Source organism: Crinia signifera, chromosome 6, assembly GCF_055691185.1.
Source record: "Crinia signifera chromosome 6, ASM5569118v1, whole genome shotgun sequence".
Classification (NCBI taxonomy): Eukaryota; Metazoa; Chordata; class Amphibia; order Anura; family Myobatrachidae; genus Crinia; species Crinia signifera.
In genome coordinates, this window is record NC_139222.1 from 93,129,982 (window position 1) to 93,143,265 (window position 13,284).

General features: G+C 41.5%; 1 protein-coding gene across 2 annotated transcripts in view; it reads left to right on the forward strand.

Annotated features, from left to right (window-relative positions):
- The first annotated feature begins 867 nt into the window (after positions 1–867).
- BCAS4 (breast carcinoma amplified sequence 4) overlaps positions 868–13,284 on the forward strand; it is a 50,670-nt gene continuing 38,253 nt past the window's right edge. Inside the window, exons 1-4 of one of the 2 annotated variants that reach the window (XM_083146477.1) lie at positions 868–1,397; positions 6,336–6,407; positions 11,828–11,929; positions 12,697–12,825. In XM_083146477.1, coding sequence (XP_083002603.1) covers positions 987–1,397; positions 6,336–6,407; positions 11,828–11,929; positions 12,697–12,825 — 714 coding nt within the window. In that variant the 5' untranslated portion in view covers positions 868–986. The remainder of the gene's footprint in view (positions 1,398–6,335; positions 6,408–11,827; positions 11,930–12,696; positions 12,826–13,284) is intronic. The other variant, XM_083146478.1, reaches the window with a different exon arrangement.

Genomic DNA, 13,284 nt, shown 5'->3' on the forward strand with positions numbered 1-13,284 from the left:
ACATACAAAAAAGCAAATGGTTACATATATGATCTATTTGTCTGTTGTAAATAAAAATTGTAGTCATGTAGTTAAAATATTTATATAGTAGGGGACTAAAGGACTGACTAGGAAATGCTAAGTGTACACTGATGTTCACTTGAATACTGGGTGGTGGAGAACTTTCCAATTCCCTTACAATGATGCTGGTGCCCTTTTAATGTGTGCAGGGTGGGTGGCAAGGCTCTTGTTCAGCGGGTGGGGGCAGAAGCTGTGTCTGTAAGTGCAGTAGCCCAGGTGACCCGGATAGCAGAGCAACTGTGACAGCCCCTGATCCCTGAGCTCGGCCCAGCTAATGGACAGCCCAGGCTTTGTTCCCGATTCCTGCATAATATTTGCCAATCCAAACTGACAGGCCCTGCAACTCTACACATCTGGCTGTCCCTCAACAAGGCGGTCCGCCCTTCCTACTGTACAGCTACAGACAGAATGGCCCGCTACACAGCCCACTTTTTCAGCATCACATGAAAAACATGCAGTAGGTCGACAGACAAAAAATCGACATGCAAAAGGTTGACTTTGTCAAAAGATCGACATGCATTTTTAAAAAAATGTTGTCCATGTTGACATGGACCCCCAATGTAGTGCGTACCCTCACATGGTTAGCTTCGCCCGCCAATTGTAGTTGGTAAAGTATGAAAAAAGTCCCCAAAATTTTTGAAAAATTGCCAAAAACTCATATGGATCTTTTTTTTGTGTCTTCCTTGACCATGTCGACCTAGACACAGTAGACTTTTCAATTGCTTCATGATGGGGGTTCTATGCCATTGTTGTATTGAACCTGTGTGCAACTCCCTAGAGAGGCCACACGGTGGCACCAGAACACAGTTGTGTGCAGTTTGTGAAATGAGGAACCACAGGCTGAGCTGCTGCTGATCGTCTGGGGATAAGTAACAGGACTCAAGGCCTGGGCAAAGCCACATTGCCTGCTCTGAGCTGCACAGGAGATGGAATCCGAGGAGCAAGAAGATGAGCTGCTTGGGGAAGCAGGGGTGCAGCAGAGAGGTGCAATGCTTGTTGGGAGTGTGGTACAGGAACAGCAGGAAGTGGGGGATTTACAGAGGTTGTCAGGGATACAGGTGCAGCATGAATGTGATGAAAAGATGAGTGAATGTCAGGTAGGGGCACAGGCTCAGAAACAGCTGGTGTTAACAGAGGTAGCTTTGCGTAAAGGGGCAGTACTTGGTAATATGCAGCAGGGGAAGGTTGCAGGTTTGCAGGGCCATGCTGTGTATAAGGGTCAGAACCAACAGCAGGTATTAGGGGAGGTACCAGGGGGAGACTTGCAGCAGCAGAGAAGCACTGAGACTGACAGCCAACATTATGCCCAACTTGTCACTGCGGATACAAGTAAAGAGGTTTGTATTCAGTGTGAAATTCATCTGCATATGCCTGTAATAATTGACAGATTTCCGCAATGTAAGACTGTATATTACAGTTACTATAGGGTATGGGTGAAACCCAGAACCGGACAGGACCCCGGAAGCCGGACCGGACAGGCTCTATCGATCAATTTCTTTCATTCCGGAGCTTGTAGTGTCCGGGGGTGTCCTGTCTGAGGAGGCTACCTGTGACAGCTGTCACCAGGAAGAGGAGGAGGAGGGGAGAATAAGAATAAAGCCTTTCTGTACGGTCCGGGCATGTAGCAAAACCCAGAATGGTCCGGACCACACGGGGAGGTTGTAATCTCCCCTTCCCCATGTCCCTGGTGACACTACAAGCTCCAGAATGCAGACTTTGATGTCCGGTTTTTACTTAGTCCTGTTACTGTAGTGTCTTTTCTTACTGTGCCTGCCCAAAATAACTATTAATGTGTAGGATACCATATAGAGAATATGACACATTCATATAAAATCCTCTGAGTTGGAGTAAACTAAAATGTTGACTGATATGATAACTGCAGATTTCACTCTTGGACTCTTCCTGAACCATATTTCGGGAAGTATAATGTTAATAGTAGGTAATACCACAATATCCGCTATCCTGTAAAGAATGGTATGCATTTATATGAGAGCACAACTACCTACAATATCAGGAAGTAGTACAAAATGGTATATGCCTGGATAGGTACCATCAGCTGTATAAACCATAGCTTATTATTTTATCCTAACTTTATGGGGTAACCGAGAGAATACAGGGCACTCACCTTTTTAAATGGCTTTCTAAAAGTTCCAGCTTTGATTTGTCTCTAATGGCTACAAAATGATTCATTATTTTGCTATTTCATTTGTAATGCCAGGCCAGTGGTTCTCAAACTTGTTCCTCGGGAACCCTAACATCTCCCGCTTCCCAGGTCACCTGGCAGGTGCACTCATTAGTCACTGAAACATTTTAAAAGATCCACAGGTGTAGCTAATGTTTTCACTTGTGATTCTGTGAGGAGACCTAGCAACTATCACAGTTTGCGGGCCTGATGGCAAAGTTTTTGAGAACCTCTTCCTAAAGCTGGGCACACATATTTCCAATCCTTGGCTGATCAGGTCTAACACCTCTGAACAACCAGTAAGGTCACAAGGAGGGTGTAGACAACATCCGGGTGTTACTCGCTAATGGGGACACTACATGGCCCACTCCTGCTTAGTAACAGGCTTAGTTGGCACCTGTTGCAGTCATTGGCAATGCATATAATACATCATATGCAAAAGGAACGCATACGGTGTGTATTGTATGCAGTCTGTATCACATGTAAGGGAGGCATGCAAAATCTTTCCCCTTCAGTTCAGGGGATACGGTCATTGGGTCTACAACAACTAGGTCGACATGGGCAAGGTCGACAGTCAAAAGGTCGACATGGGGGGTTTTCACAGTTTTTTTGTGCCGACAGGTGTAGACCTAGTGGAGTCGACCTAATGCTTGTCAACCTATTTGTTGTGGACTAAACGATCCCAACCCCAGTTCAAAACCTGGCTCCTATCCCTGTGTAGGTTCTGGTGCAGCCAATGCATTCTCCTGGGGGGTTTGGGGCACATCCCATACTGTTTTTCGGTGTTTCCAAATAGGTAGGGACACTGCTGCGATCAGCTGAGCAGTGTACGTTCAACTTCAAGTGTTCCATAATGTCTATGTTTATTTCAAGCTTCGTGATGTCACTGATTTAAGTAATATGTCTGCAGACAAACGGGTATAAAGAAAGAATGATCTAACAGAGAATAACTTTTTTGTGAGATAGGGCTGCAAACGATAAGTAGATAAATAGTATATTTGCCAAGCATGCTGGTTGAAATATCTTTACCAAAAACAATGTGTCTGTTAAGGTACCACCACTATTTATCACCTTTATATAGGAAAACATTTGATACTCTCCTCTTTGTTTAATTTTTAGAGGGAGAAACTCCTTATTATACTGTCTTCTCTCTAAAAAGACTCCAAACAGAGACAAAGTGCATTATTGTCCAAAACATTGAATAAATGTGTTGTTTAAGGTTCCACTCACATCTGGTGCAGTTGTTTTATATATATTTTGTATATTCCCATCCACAGGCAATTTGATTGGCAAATTTTATTCCTACATCCTGCTTTAACTAGAAGGACTCAAAGTGTAGATGTGTAGTGCAATATTGTATATCACCAACATACATTTAGTAATAAAAATACTCACAATACAAAATAAATAAAACTCATAACACCATATAATAATGGTATTGTTCCTCCTGGAGATCAGAGTCACATGGAATAAACCTGGAGATGTTCTGAATACGAGTGGAGATTCAGTCATGGAAACTGTTCAAACACTTCTCCGTACAGGAGGAATATGGTTGAAATATTTTGCCAGGATGATACGTATTACTTTTTATATGTTCTCTAGAAATGGTGTATTGCAGGGGTTCCCAATATTTTTTTGAATCACGGCACCCTTAAGTATTTTTTCACGGCACCCCTAGGCCCCCCAAAAAGTGGAAAAGAATATAAAATTAAGTAGATTGTGTTTTATATGTGATCCTTAGGTTCTGTTCTGTGGTAAAGGGTTCTGTTTGTACACATATTTTATGATTGGCAGTCACAAGAACTGATTTTGTCCAATTAAATCACTTTAATTGTTTCTGGACTACCAACCCAGGGTACCCCTGCAAGTCTCCTGAGGCATCCCAGGGAGCCACGGCGCACAGTTTGGGAACCACTGGTGTATTTAATAAACTGTAGGTTTACTAATGTTGCCATAACAACCAATTAGATTCTGCTTATTTATTTTACACCTTCTAGAAGATAGTAGCTAGAATCTTACTGGTTACTATCGAAAAAGTCTCCACTATTGTAAACCCACACCTCAGTAAATATACCCCTAATGCTTTAGTGAATAGTGACGCTAAAACCATAGATCAACAACTGCTGGGGAGCCATGAAGGTGGGCGCATAACTAATCGGCACATACAAGGTGCCTTTATTTCCTGATATGGGGCCTATATTCTCTGGTTTAGTGTGCAGAGGCTGAAATACCGACAGTCTGCATCCCAAACAGTGAGTATGCACGCTGTGCGGTAGCATGCAGCTGGGGAATAGGGGATTAGGTTTAGCCACTAGTGGGGGGACTTCGGCTTAGGGTGTGGGAATGCGGTTAGGGTCAGGCTGTATGGTGGGGGAGGGTAAGGGTCAGGCTGCAGGAAGGAAGGGTTAGTATTGAGGGGGCGCGGGGGAGGGTATATATACTTTCATGACCGCTGTCGGAATTACCTCCTTTGGGATGCCGACGTCTGTATTCTGACTACCGGTCATCCGTATGTATCCCCTTTATTTCTCTCTAATTTAGTATATAGTCTCCATGGTTTCTAAAGGGAAGATGTATGAAACCTTTGTGCATAGCAACCAATCAGCTTTGTGGTATCATTTATTCAGCACAGTCAAGGACACGGTGATCGCTATGAGAAACTTCTCCTGATTCTCGCTCAAAGGTTTGAGCATTTAGCCGCTGTTCTAATCGTTCCCTCTGTATTTCTTTCTGACAAAACTCTGATCATTATTGCCTGTAAATCCTGGTATACACTGGGCGATCTGCTGTCCGGTCTGCTCTCTGTATTCGCCACATGTGCGCGCTCGTGGTTGCTTGCGATGGCGCTAGGTTTAATGTGCTGCACATCAAACCTAGCGACATCATGCATGTTGATGAAGGATGGAACTGTGATCGTTCCGTCCTTTACTAACATCGCCCCAGTGTGTACAGGTGATGTGGGCTGACGGTCTTAAGGTAGCAGAGACGGAATAATGCCTAAAATGAATATACGTTTCCTCTTCCTAAAGTATCTGTCACCGATTGATTTTCTGGGTGGAACCAGTAAGTGTGAGAATGAACACTACAAACTCGCCGGTAATTTGTTGTGCTTCTCATCTCCATGATTTCACTCTGGGGCACTGATGGGTAAACTGCATGGGGGCGGCCCTCTACCTAAGCACATTTGCATTAACATTGGTAAGAAGTTAAAACAATATATTTCATCAATGAAAGATGTTCTGCATTCACTTGATATAGATCCATAAGAATGCTTAAACATGCTTCTGGTTTCCCCATTTGCCAACCCTGCCCACTCACATGCCCTATGCGTATTAGAGTACAGTTCACCCCTAGATGCCTTTCATACTTAACAAATGCCTAAAATACCCCACTGATCCCTCAATCCTCTTGTTCCCCAGACTTCTCCCATAATACATTTCTCCATTTCCTCCCATAATACATCTGAAATCACAAACTCGCCCTTCATTAGGAGTAACCGTAAACTACTAAACCCCGCATCCCTACACTGCTTTAGTAAAGTAAGAATACATAAAATATGTAATAGTTCCTGCTGGGCAAGAAGGATATTGCGATACAGACTGTGTGTTCTCCTCAATCTGAGATGTACTGTGTAACCTACAGTGCCTGCTTTGTGCAAAGGGGGACACCTCATTGCTAATAATAACAACCAGTCCTCATCTCTACTTTGTGACCTGCTGGACTTCGCCCAGGGACCAGCTAATATTTGCTTATGTGCGGGAGCCATGGGTGAAGCTTTATAATCCATGAAGCAGAGACTCAGGCTTTATTTAGACTTCAATAGCAGGGAGAAGATAATAGACTGCAGGTAAATAATTGCCACTATTGGGGACTGGACAGTTGACACCACCACCACTTGCCCATAATGTAGCTAGAAGTGAGTTATAGGTATTTTAACGGTAAATGTTATTATATGTGTGTGTTAGAATACAAATTGGATACTGCAGCGGGTGAAGAACCTGTGACGTGATATAGAACATGAGTATATAGCTGACCATGTTATTGGCTCAGTAAAATCCGGAATGAAGAATGAGATTTATGCTTTATCTTACAGGCTCAGGACTTGGAAAACTCCATAGAGGAAATGTTAATTAGACTAGACGAGTTTTGCGCCATGATGGATATGGTGAGTTTACATGAGGTGATTTAATTGTACTATCAAAATGGCTACGGCCTATGCTAATACAGAATGGAGCCACACAATACTGCCCCCATAGGCATTACCACTGTTTGATGTTTGCTGTCTGTGCATTGCTGGCAGCTGGAAAGTATGATGTCATCTGCTATACACTGCATGACCAGTAGGTGCACAGCATACATGCAGGCAGAGCAGCCATCTTAACACTGCTATATCTCCCTCCTGAGATGGCTATGTTTTTATTACACAGAGCAGTTATGATGGCCACAAGGTGGCAGTAATGTGCATAAATAGGTTGCGCAGAGCATTTTTCAATGCACTCCGGTTAACCTGTTCACAGCTGAGGTATATTGCAGCAATTTGTCACACACGTTCTAGGCAGGTCTATTAACCCATTCATATCCCAGTCTTTTTAATACTTTTACGTAATTGAAAACAGTGCACATATTAACATTTTCTGTTATTGAAGTGCGTTTGTGCCTGCATTGCATGGTGGTGAATCTGCTTATATGCATGTGTGCTCCTTGCTGTACTGCAGCAGAAGTACATCTTTATTATATTAATGAACCAGAATATTTAGCCCTCATCCATGTATTCATCAAATTAAGTTTTATTGGTCCTTCCAACATTTAATATTAAGCCCTACCTCTGTAGAAATCTCCTGGCTTCCAGCTGTAAGCCATTCAATATACAGCATTTGACAGCCAACTAGGGCATTGATGGAGAACTTTGGCACTCTAGCTTTTGTTGAACTGCACATCCCAGCATGACCTGCAACTGTTTTAGCAGTAAACCTGTTGCAGGGCATGCTGGGATGTGTAGTTCAACAACAGCTGGAATGCTAAGCTTCTCAATCACAGGATATATGGCTGGGTTTCTAGAACAGTGATTTTTAACTGCAGTCCTAAAGCGATATGGATAACGGGGTCGGCAGTGTCGCTCAGCACAGTTTGCCGTTACAAAGCGGAGTCAAGTGGAAGGTAGTAGATGAAAAGTTTCAAGAAAAGAAAATCATGTCAACCTTTTCATGGGTTGACCTTTTTACCATGTCATCTAAATTGTGTTTACCTATTGATTATTGACCTACACACTGTCGACCTATCGTCAGACTTCCATACCAAAGGACTCAGAGAGCTGGGTACACACTACATGATTTGTTGTGCAATCTTGGCATCTGCAACCACTCTGCACAACCATTGTGTAGTTAGTATATCCAATACATCGTTTGACTGCAGTACATAACATGAGATGATATCACAAATGGTACATTAATTGTGTAACAATATGTCCCATAATCATTTGTCAGATCATGCAGTACGTACCCAACTTAACAGTGTGTATCTTCCAGATCTCCTAGTGACCTGTTTTTAAAACGTCCACAGTTTGCGTTCATGCTAATCATCATTTCATTTGTGATAATGGGTTAATTTAGATGTAGTTGGAGTTGCCTTAGATGCAGCAAAGTACAGATTACTGTACTTTGAGCATGAGCGAATGGGTCCTACATCATTGGATGCTAATCTGCATCAGACCATCATTGACCGCCTGGTGCAGTATTGGGGGCAGAGTGAGGGAGGCGACGGCCTCTGTTTTTCCACATGTAAGTATGTCGTCAACATTGAAAGGGTGGGATGAGGTCAAAATCTCCACCAGAGGACAGTTTTCCTGCACTCTTTGTAGAACCTGTGTCAGCTGGCCACTGGTGCTGCAGAAGATCTGAGACTGTGTCCATGGACGAAGTTTGGATTATTAATGCAAAAGAGGCATGGCGCATCTTGCTGCATTACCATATTTGTTCTATTGCTAGCAACTTTAACCAAATTTGAATTGGTCTTGGTGAGAAAATCTTTAAAGCATGCATTGTTAGGGCTCACTTAGGGGTAGATGTATGAAGCAGTGATGAGCAGGAGAAGTGATAAAGTATTGGCCGGTGATAAAGTACCAGGCACTTAATCACTTCTCCTTCCTTATCACTGCTTCATACATCTACCCCTTAGTTCTTTAGCTGGATAACCCTGCTCTAGAATGTGGGAGACCTTAAGCCAACTTGTAACTACAGTATCGTACTTGAAACTATTTAAATGTATGTTTAAAAAGTATAGGCATGCTGTAGAATAATGTCATTGCATTGTGTAATAGAGTATTCTAATCCACTTGATGACCTGGGCAGATGATCAAATTGTGTTCTCTTGGGATATATACCTAGGTTACACTCCATTATGGTAACCATCCTAAGGGAGGTGCTGCACTATCGTGTTAAGTAAGTGAAGTCAAGGTTACTAAAATTAGGGCCCAAGGTTCTGTAGGGTTCATGGTTCAGTTCAATTGTTTAGGAATGCCTAAAGCTGGGTCAACACAACTAAAGAAAATCTGTTAATGTATGTGAGATAATGACAATCCATTGTTAGTCACAAAGACAAGAAAATGAACAAAAATGTTCAAATTCATTTGATTGTCTTAATGGGATATATAATATATATGATATGTTGGCGCTGAGGGTGCTGGTGGTTAAAAACTGACATCCGGCATCCCATTATGGACAATCTAGACAGGGACTCTTTAATTGACCTAACCCTCCCCGCTAGTGCCTATCTCTAACCTCTGCGCCCAACCACCTAAACTTACCCCCCACACTCTGCAACCTAAACCCCAGACATCCTAACCATAATCCCCCTTCCTCCCCCTGCGCTGCACTCAGCCTATCCAGAAGTTCCTCCCTAGTGCCTAAACCCAACTGCCCCCCTATGACCACCTGCCTCTAACCTGCCCTGGAATTGTTGCTTCTGGGATGGATGCCGACTGTTAGGAGTCCAATCGCCGGTAATATAACTGCATCCCATCCGAGCAACCACTTTCATCCATGTTTTCAGTGTTTGAGATTGTCATTTGCTTATCTGCCAGTCGCCTCGCTATAAAATACTACCGCTCATGACATCAAGTAATGAAAAGGCTTATTTCTATCAGGAAATGTTCTTCTTGCATTGTTAAGTACCAGCTACTGTAATGTTATACAGCATTCTCTAGGAAGTCTTGCAGATGCAGGTTTTGTCATCAGTCTGTGTGATATTAAGAGTGGTCCACCTTCAGATGATTTTCATTTATTGTATATGATATGCTGCAACTCTGACTAAATACGTTGTTTCAGCCTTCTGATTTCTGCTGTGCTTTCCAGTCTTGCATTTACAGCAACAATTCCAGAGTCCAGAAAGTAGCTTTGTATTTTCACAGGGCAACTCATTTAAATAACATAGCTTGATTATATACATATGTGGTGACTAGAAAGCTCGTAGGAAATCTATGTAGAATGTAGCATGAAACACTGGTCTAGGTTACCAAACTCTGGGTGTAAAAAGATAAGATGGCATTATGTTGTAAAATCGCTGATACAATGCTTGAGATAGGAAATACATGCCTACAAATGCTATCTGCTCCACATATATGCATACAGACGTGCAAGTAGAGTCAAAGTACACACATACGTGCATATATAGAATATAAATTTATATGTAATATACTATAGAATAAAACGCCAACTCTGCTCCTCACCTCTATGGGGGGAATTAAAGTGCTGTGCACTGGATGCCACTAGATGGAGCAGTTCAAATGTTGCGCAGTTTGGCTGTGCACAGCTGCTGGCACTGACATTGATGTTTTGATAATCCATCATTTTGATGGGTTGGTAAGTAGTGTGTGTGTGTGTGTGTATGTATATATATTTATATAACTTATTTTCACTATCCAAATGTCAGAATTCACATAGTCTTTTTACTTTATATATGGACAACATGCAATAATTGATCAATTGTCACATTTATGTTCAAATACAATTGACCCATGTACATCCATGCCCTACATAGTGGGAAAACAAAACTGCAGATGGCCTATATAAACAGCACTTCAATGTGGCACAGTGGCAGCCATTTTGAAGAATCACCTAGTATTCTAGATTTCTACTCTTTTCTCACTCAGGAAATGGAGGACACTCTCCTCACTGATGTGTAATTTTGTTAGTGGCCAGAGGTGGAGCTCTTCCTTCACTCATTATCGTTCCAGTGGCCAACATGTCTGCAGGGATAAGTGTCTGCTGATTGGAGACTCAGCTTGGAGCTTGTAAAACACAGCACATACCTCGTTTCTTTAGTTAAAGCATGCTCAGCCACATACTGACTTTCCCCATACACTATTCAGCCCAATCTTGATCTCCTAGCCATTTGCTTTTTTTGTATGCCAGCAATGTAAAAAAACAACTGTTCATTCATGTGTCAGCTGTTTTAAATAATTGCTAATGATAATAATTACTATTGCTGATAAACGGTAGCGACTGTAATCATGTGCCCAAATGATACAATTCAGAGGCTATACAGCAGTTTGGGAACTACAAGGCCCAGTTTGTCATGCCAGCCACAGGGAGGTTGCATTGCACAAAGCTGCTCTGGGAACTAACCTTCTGTCTGATTTCTTTAGTCTGCCCTCAAATGTATGCATGCATAATGTGTCTATGTGGTTATGCATGATTAAATTAAGACTTATGGCAGTGATTTTCCTAATACTTTCAAATTTATTAAATTACTAGATTTTATGATAATCAGATCATCATTGAATTTAGGCACCACAAAGGTATATAGTTAGGCCTTTTTGGTTTGCTTCATGTTAAATGGGTTCCAATAGGTTAATACAAAAAAATACTACTTGTATCCAAAGGAAATAAAAAATATTGTTTCACATTGCTATCATGGTTTTTTTGTGAGGAAAACTACTGAGGTGAATTAACTGCATAAACTAATAAAAAAAGGCCGGGTGTTATAAGTTGAAATTCTAACATCATTCTACATAATTGTCCCTGCTAACGTCAAACATCTCACCTGGAAACGCTGATGGACAGTCAGGAGATCATAACTGTTTTGGGGTTTTGGGTGAGTTGAGGGATCAAATATTAGATTGTAAAGTGATATTTGGAAGCGGTTTATAAATTGCATATATGTACATCAGTAAGGAATGGACATGTTACAAAAACAATGACACAAAGAAAAGTGAAAGTATCAGTATACACTAATTCCCATGTCATGTTGTTTCTTATTTTATTTTGTACCTGACAGACGACTCTTCTACCTGACAGACTCTTTTTTTTTATTTTTTTATTTTAACTTTTTCCTGGTGTTAAGCACCATATTATTCTGCTGTATTTACATAAAGATCACTGTGTTCTACATTCCATGGGACCCAGCAAATGCTTATACTGTTTATAACCCATGTTAGTAAAGTTGAAGTCTCCTACAACTCAGGCCTTTTATGTACTCTTTGAATTAACTGGTGCTTTTAGGGAACTTATTACCGAGGCTGATGGAGCATGATGGTCAATTATTCATGATATTAATGTTTGGTATATTGTATTTTACTACTACCCGCAGATCAGAAATGAAACCTCTTTAATTCTAGAAGAAGAGGTGCCAGCAATTGAATTAAGAGTGGAAGAAATGAACAGGATCTACTGTAGAGTTGATAAACTTGAGGTTTGTTACACTTCCAGCTATGTTTATCTTGTATGGCTTCGGGGGAAGATATATCCCTACCCCCACCCAGTGTTCAGCTTAAGTAACAAAATTTGTTTCACCTTTTTGCTTTCTGTCCGAATCTGGCTCAGAGAGGAGTCCAGTTTTTCTACAATAGTCCGAAATTGTAATTATCTTTTGCTCCACGTTAACAGTTTTGTAAATTAATGAACCCCACTGTGGGCCAGATGTACTAAGCCTTGGAAAGTGATAAAGTAAATGAAGACAAACTACCATGCAATCAACTCGTATCATTTTTCAAACATAGGGGCAGATGTATTAAGCTTTAACAAGAGATAAATGCAAGGGTGATAAGAAGAGATAAACATCCAGCCAATCACCTGCTAACTGCCATGTTACAGGCTGTGTTTGAAAAAGTCAGTAAAGAGTTGATTGGCTGGACGTTTATCTTGTCTGAGGCAGGTGAAAAAAATCCCTAATAAGCAGTTTTATCAGGGTTAAATGGTTAGCACTGGACAAAGCATTTACCCATATGAAAAGTATGCTTATGAGTTTGCTTAGGCCAATGGTGGCTGCTAACTTGGTTTAGAGTACATATAGAGGGGCCTGATTTAGACCCTGATCATTTATCTGTAAAGCTGCAGATGACTGCAAGTTGTCAGCCACCGCCCCGACAGAAAGAAAAGTTACCCCATGTACATTTATTTCACCCAAGGGCATACTGCACAAGTGGAATGATGACTGAGATCTTACTGTGTTGTTCATAGGCATTTGTGAAAATGGTCGGCCACCATGTGTCTTTCCTGGAGGAAGAAGTGGTACAGGCAGAGAGAAGTCGTTTCCCACAAGCTGTTAGCAGGATACTAGCAGGAGCACCTATCCCAACCTTCCGACCTGTAAGTCGCTTTATTGAAGTCCTAAAGTGATGGAAACCTTTTGGCTGTAATATGGTTTCACCTTTGTGTATATTTGTGCTATTATTATTATGATGCTTTATTTGATTTGGGGTTATGAACAGAACAAGAAAATGTGACTTGCATTACAAAACACTACATATTCTAGTTCACTTGCAAAGGCACAATCACACACTAATGGACAAAACCATATGTACTGCAGGTGGGGCTGATGTAACATGTGCAGAGAGAGTTAGATTTGGGTGTTTTATTGTTTCTGTGCAGGGTAAATACTGGCTGCTTTATTTTTGCACTGCAATATAGATATCAGTTTGAAGTACAAACCCCACCCAAATCCAACTCTCTCTGAACATGTTACATCAGGCCCACCTGCAGTGCATATGGTTTTGTACATGAGAGAGTGATTGTGCCTTTGTGAGTGAACCAGAATAACCCCCAAGG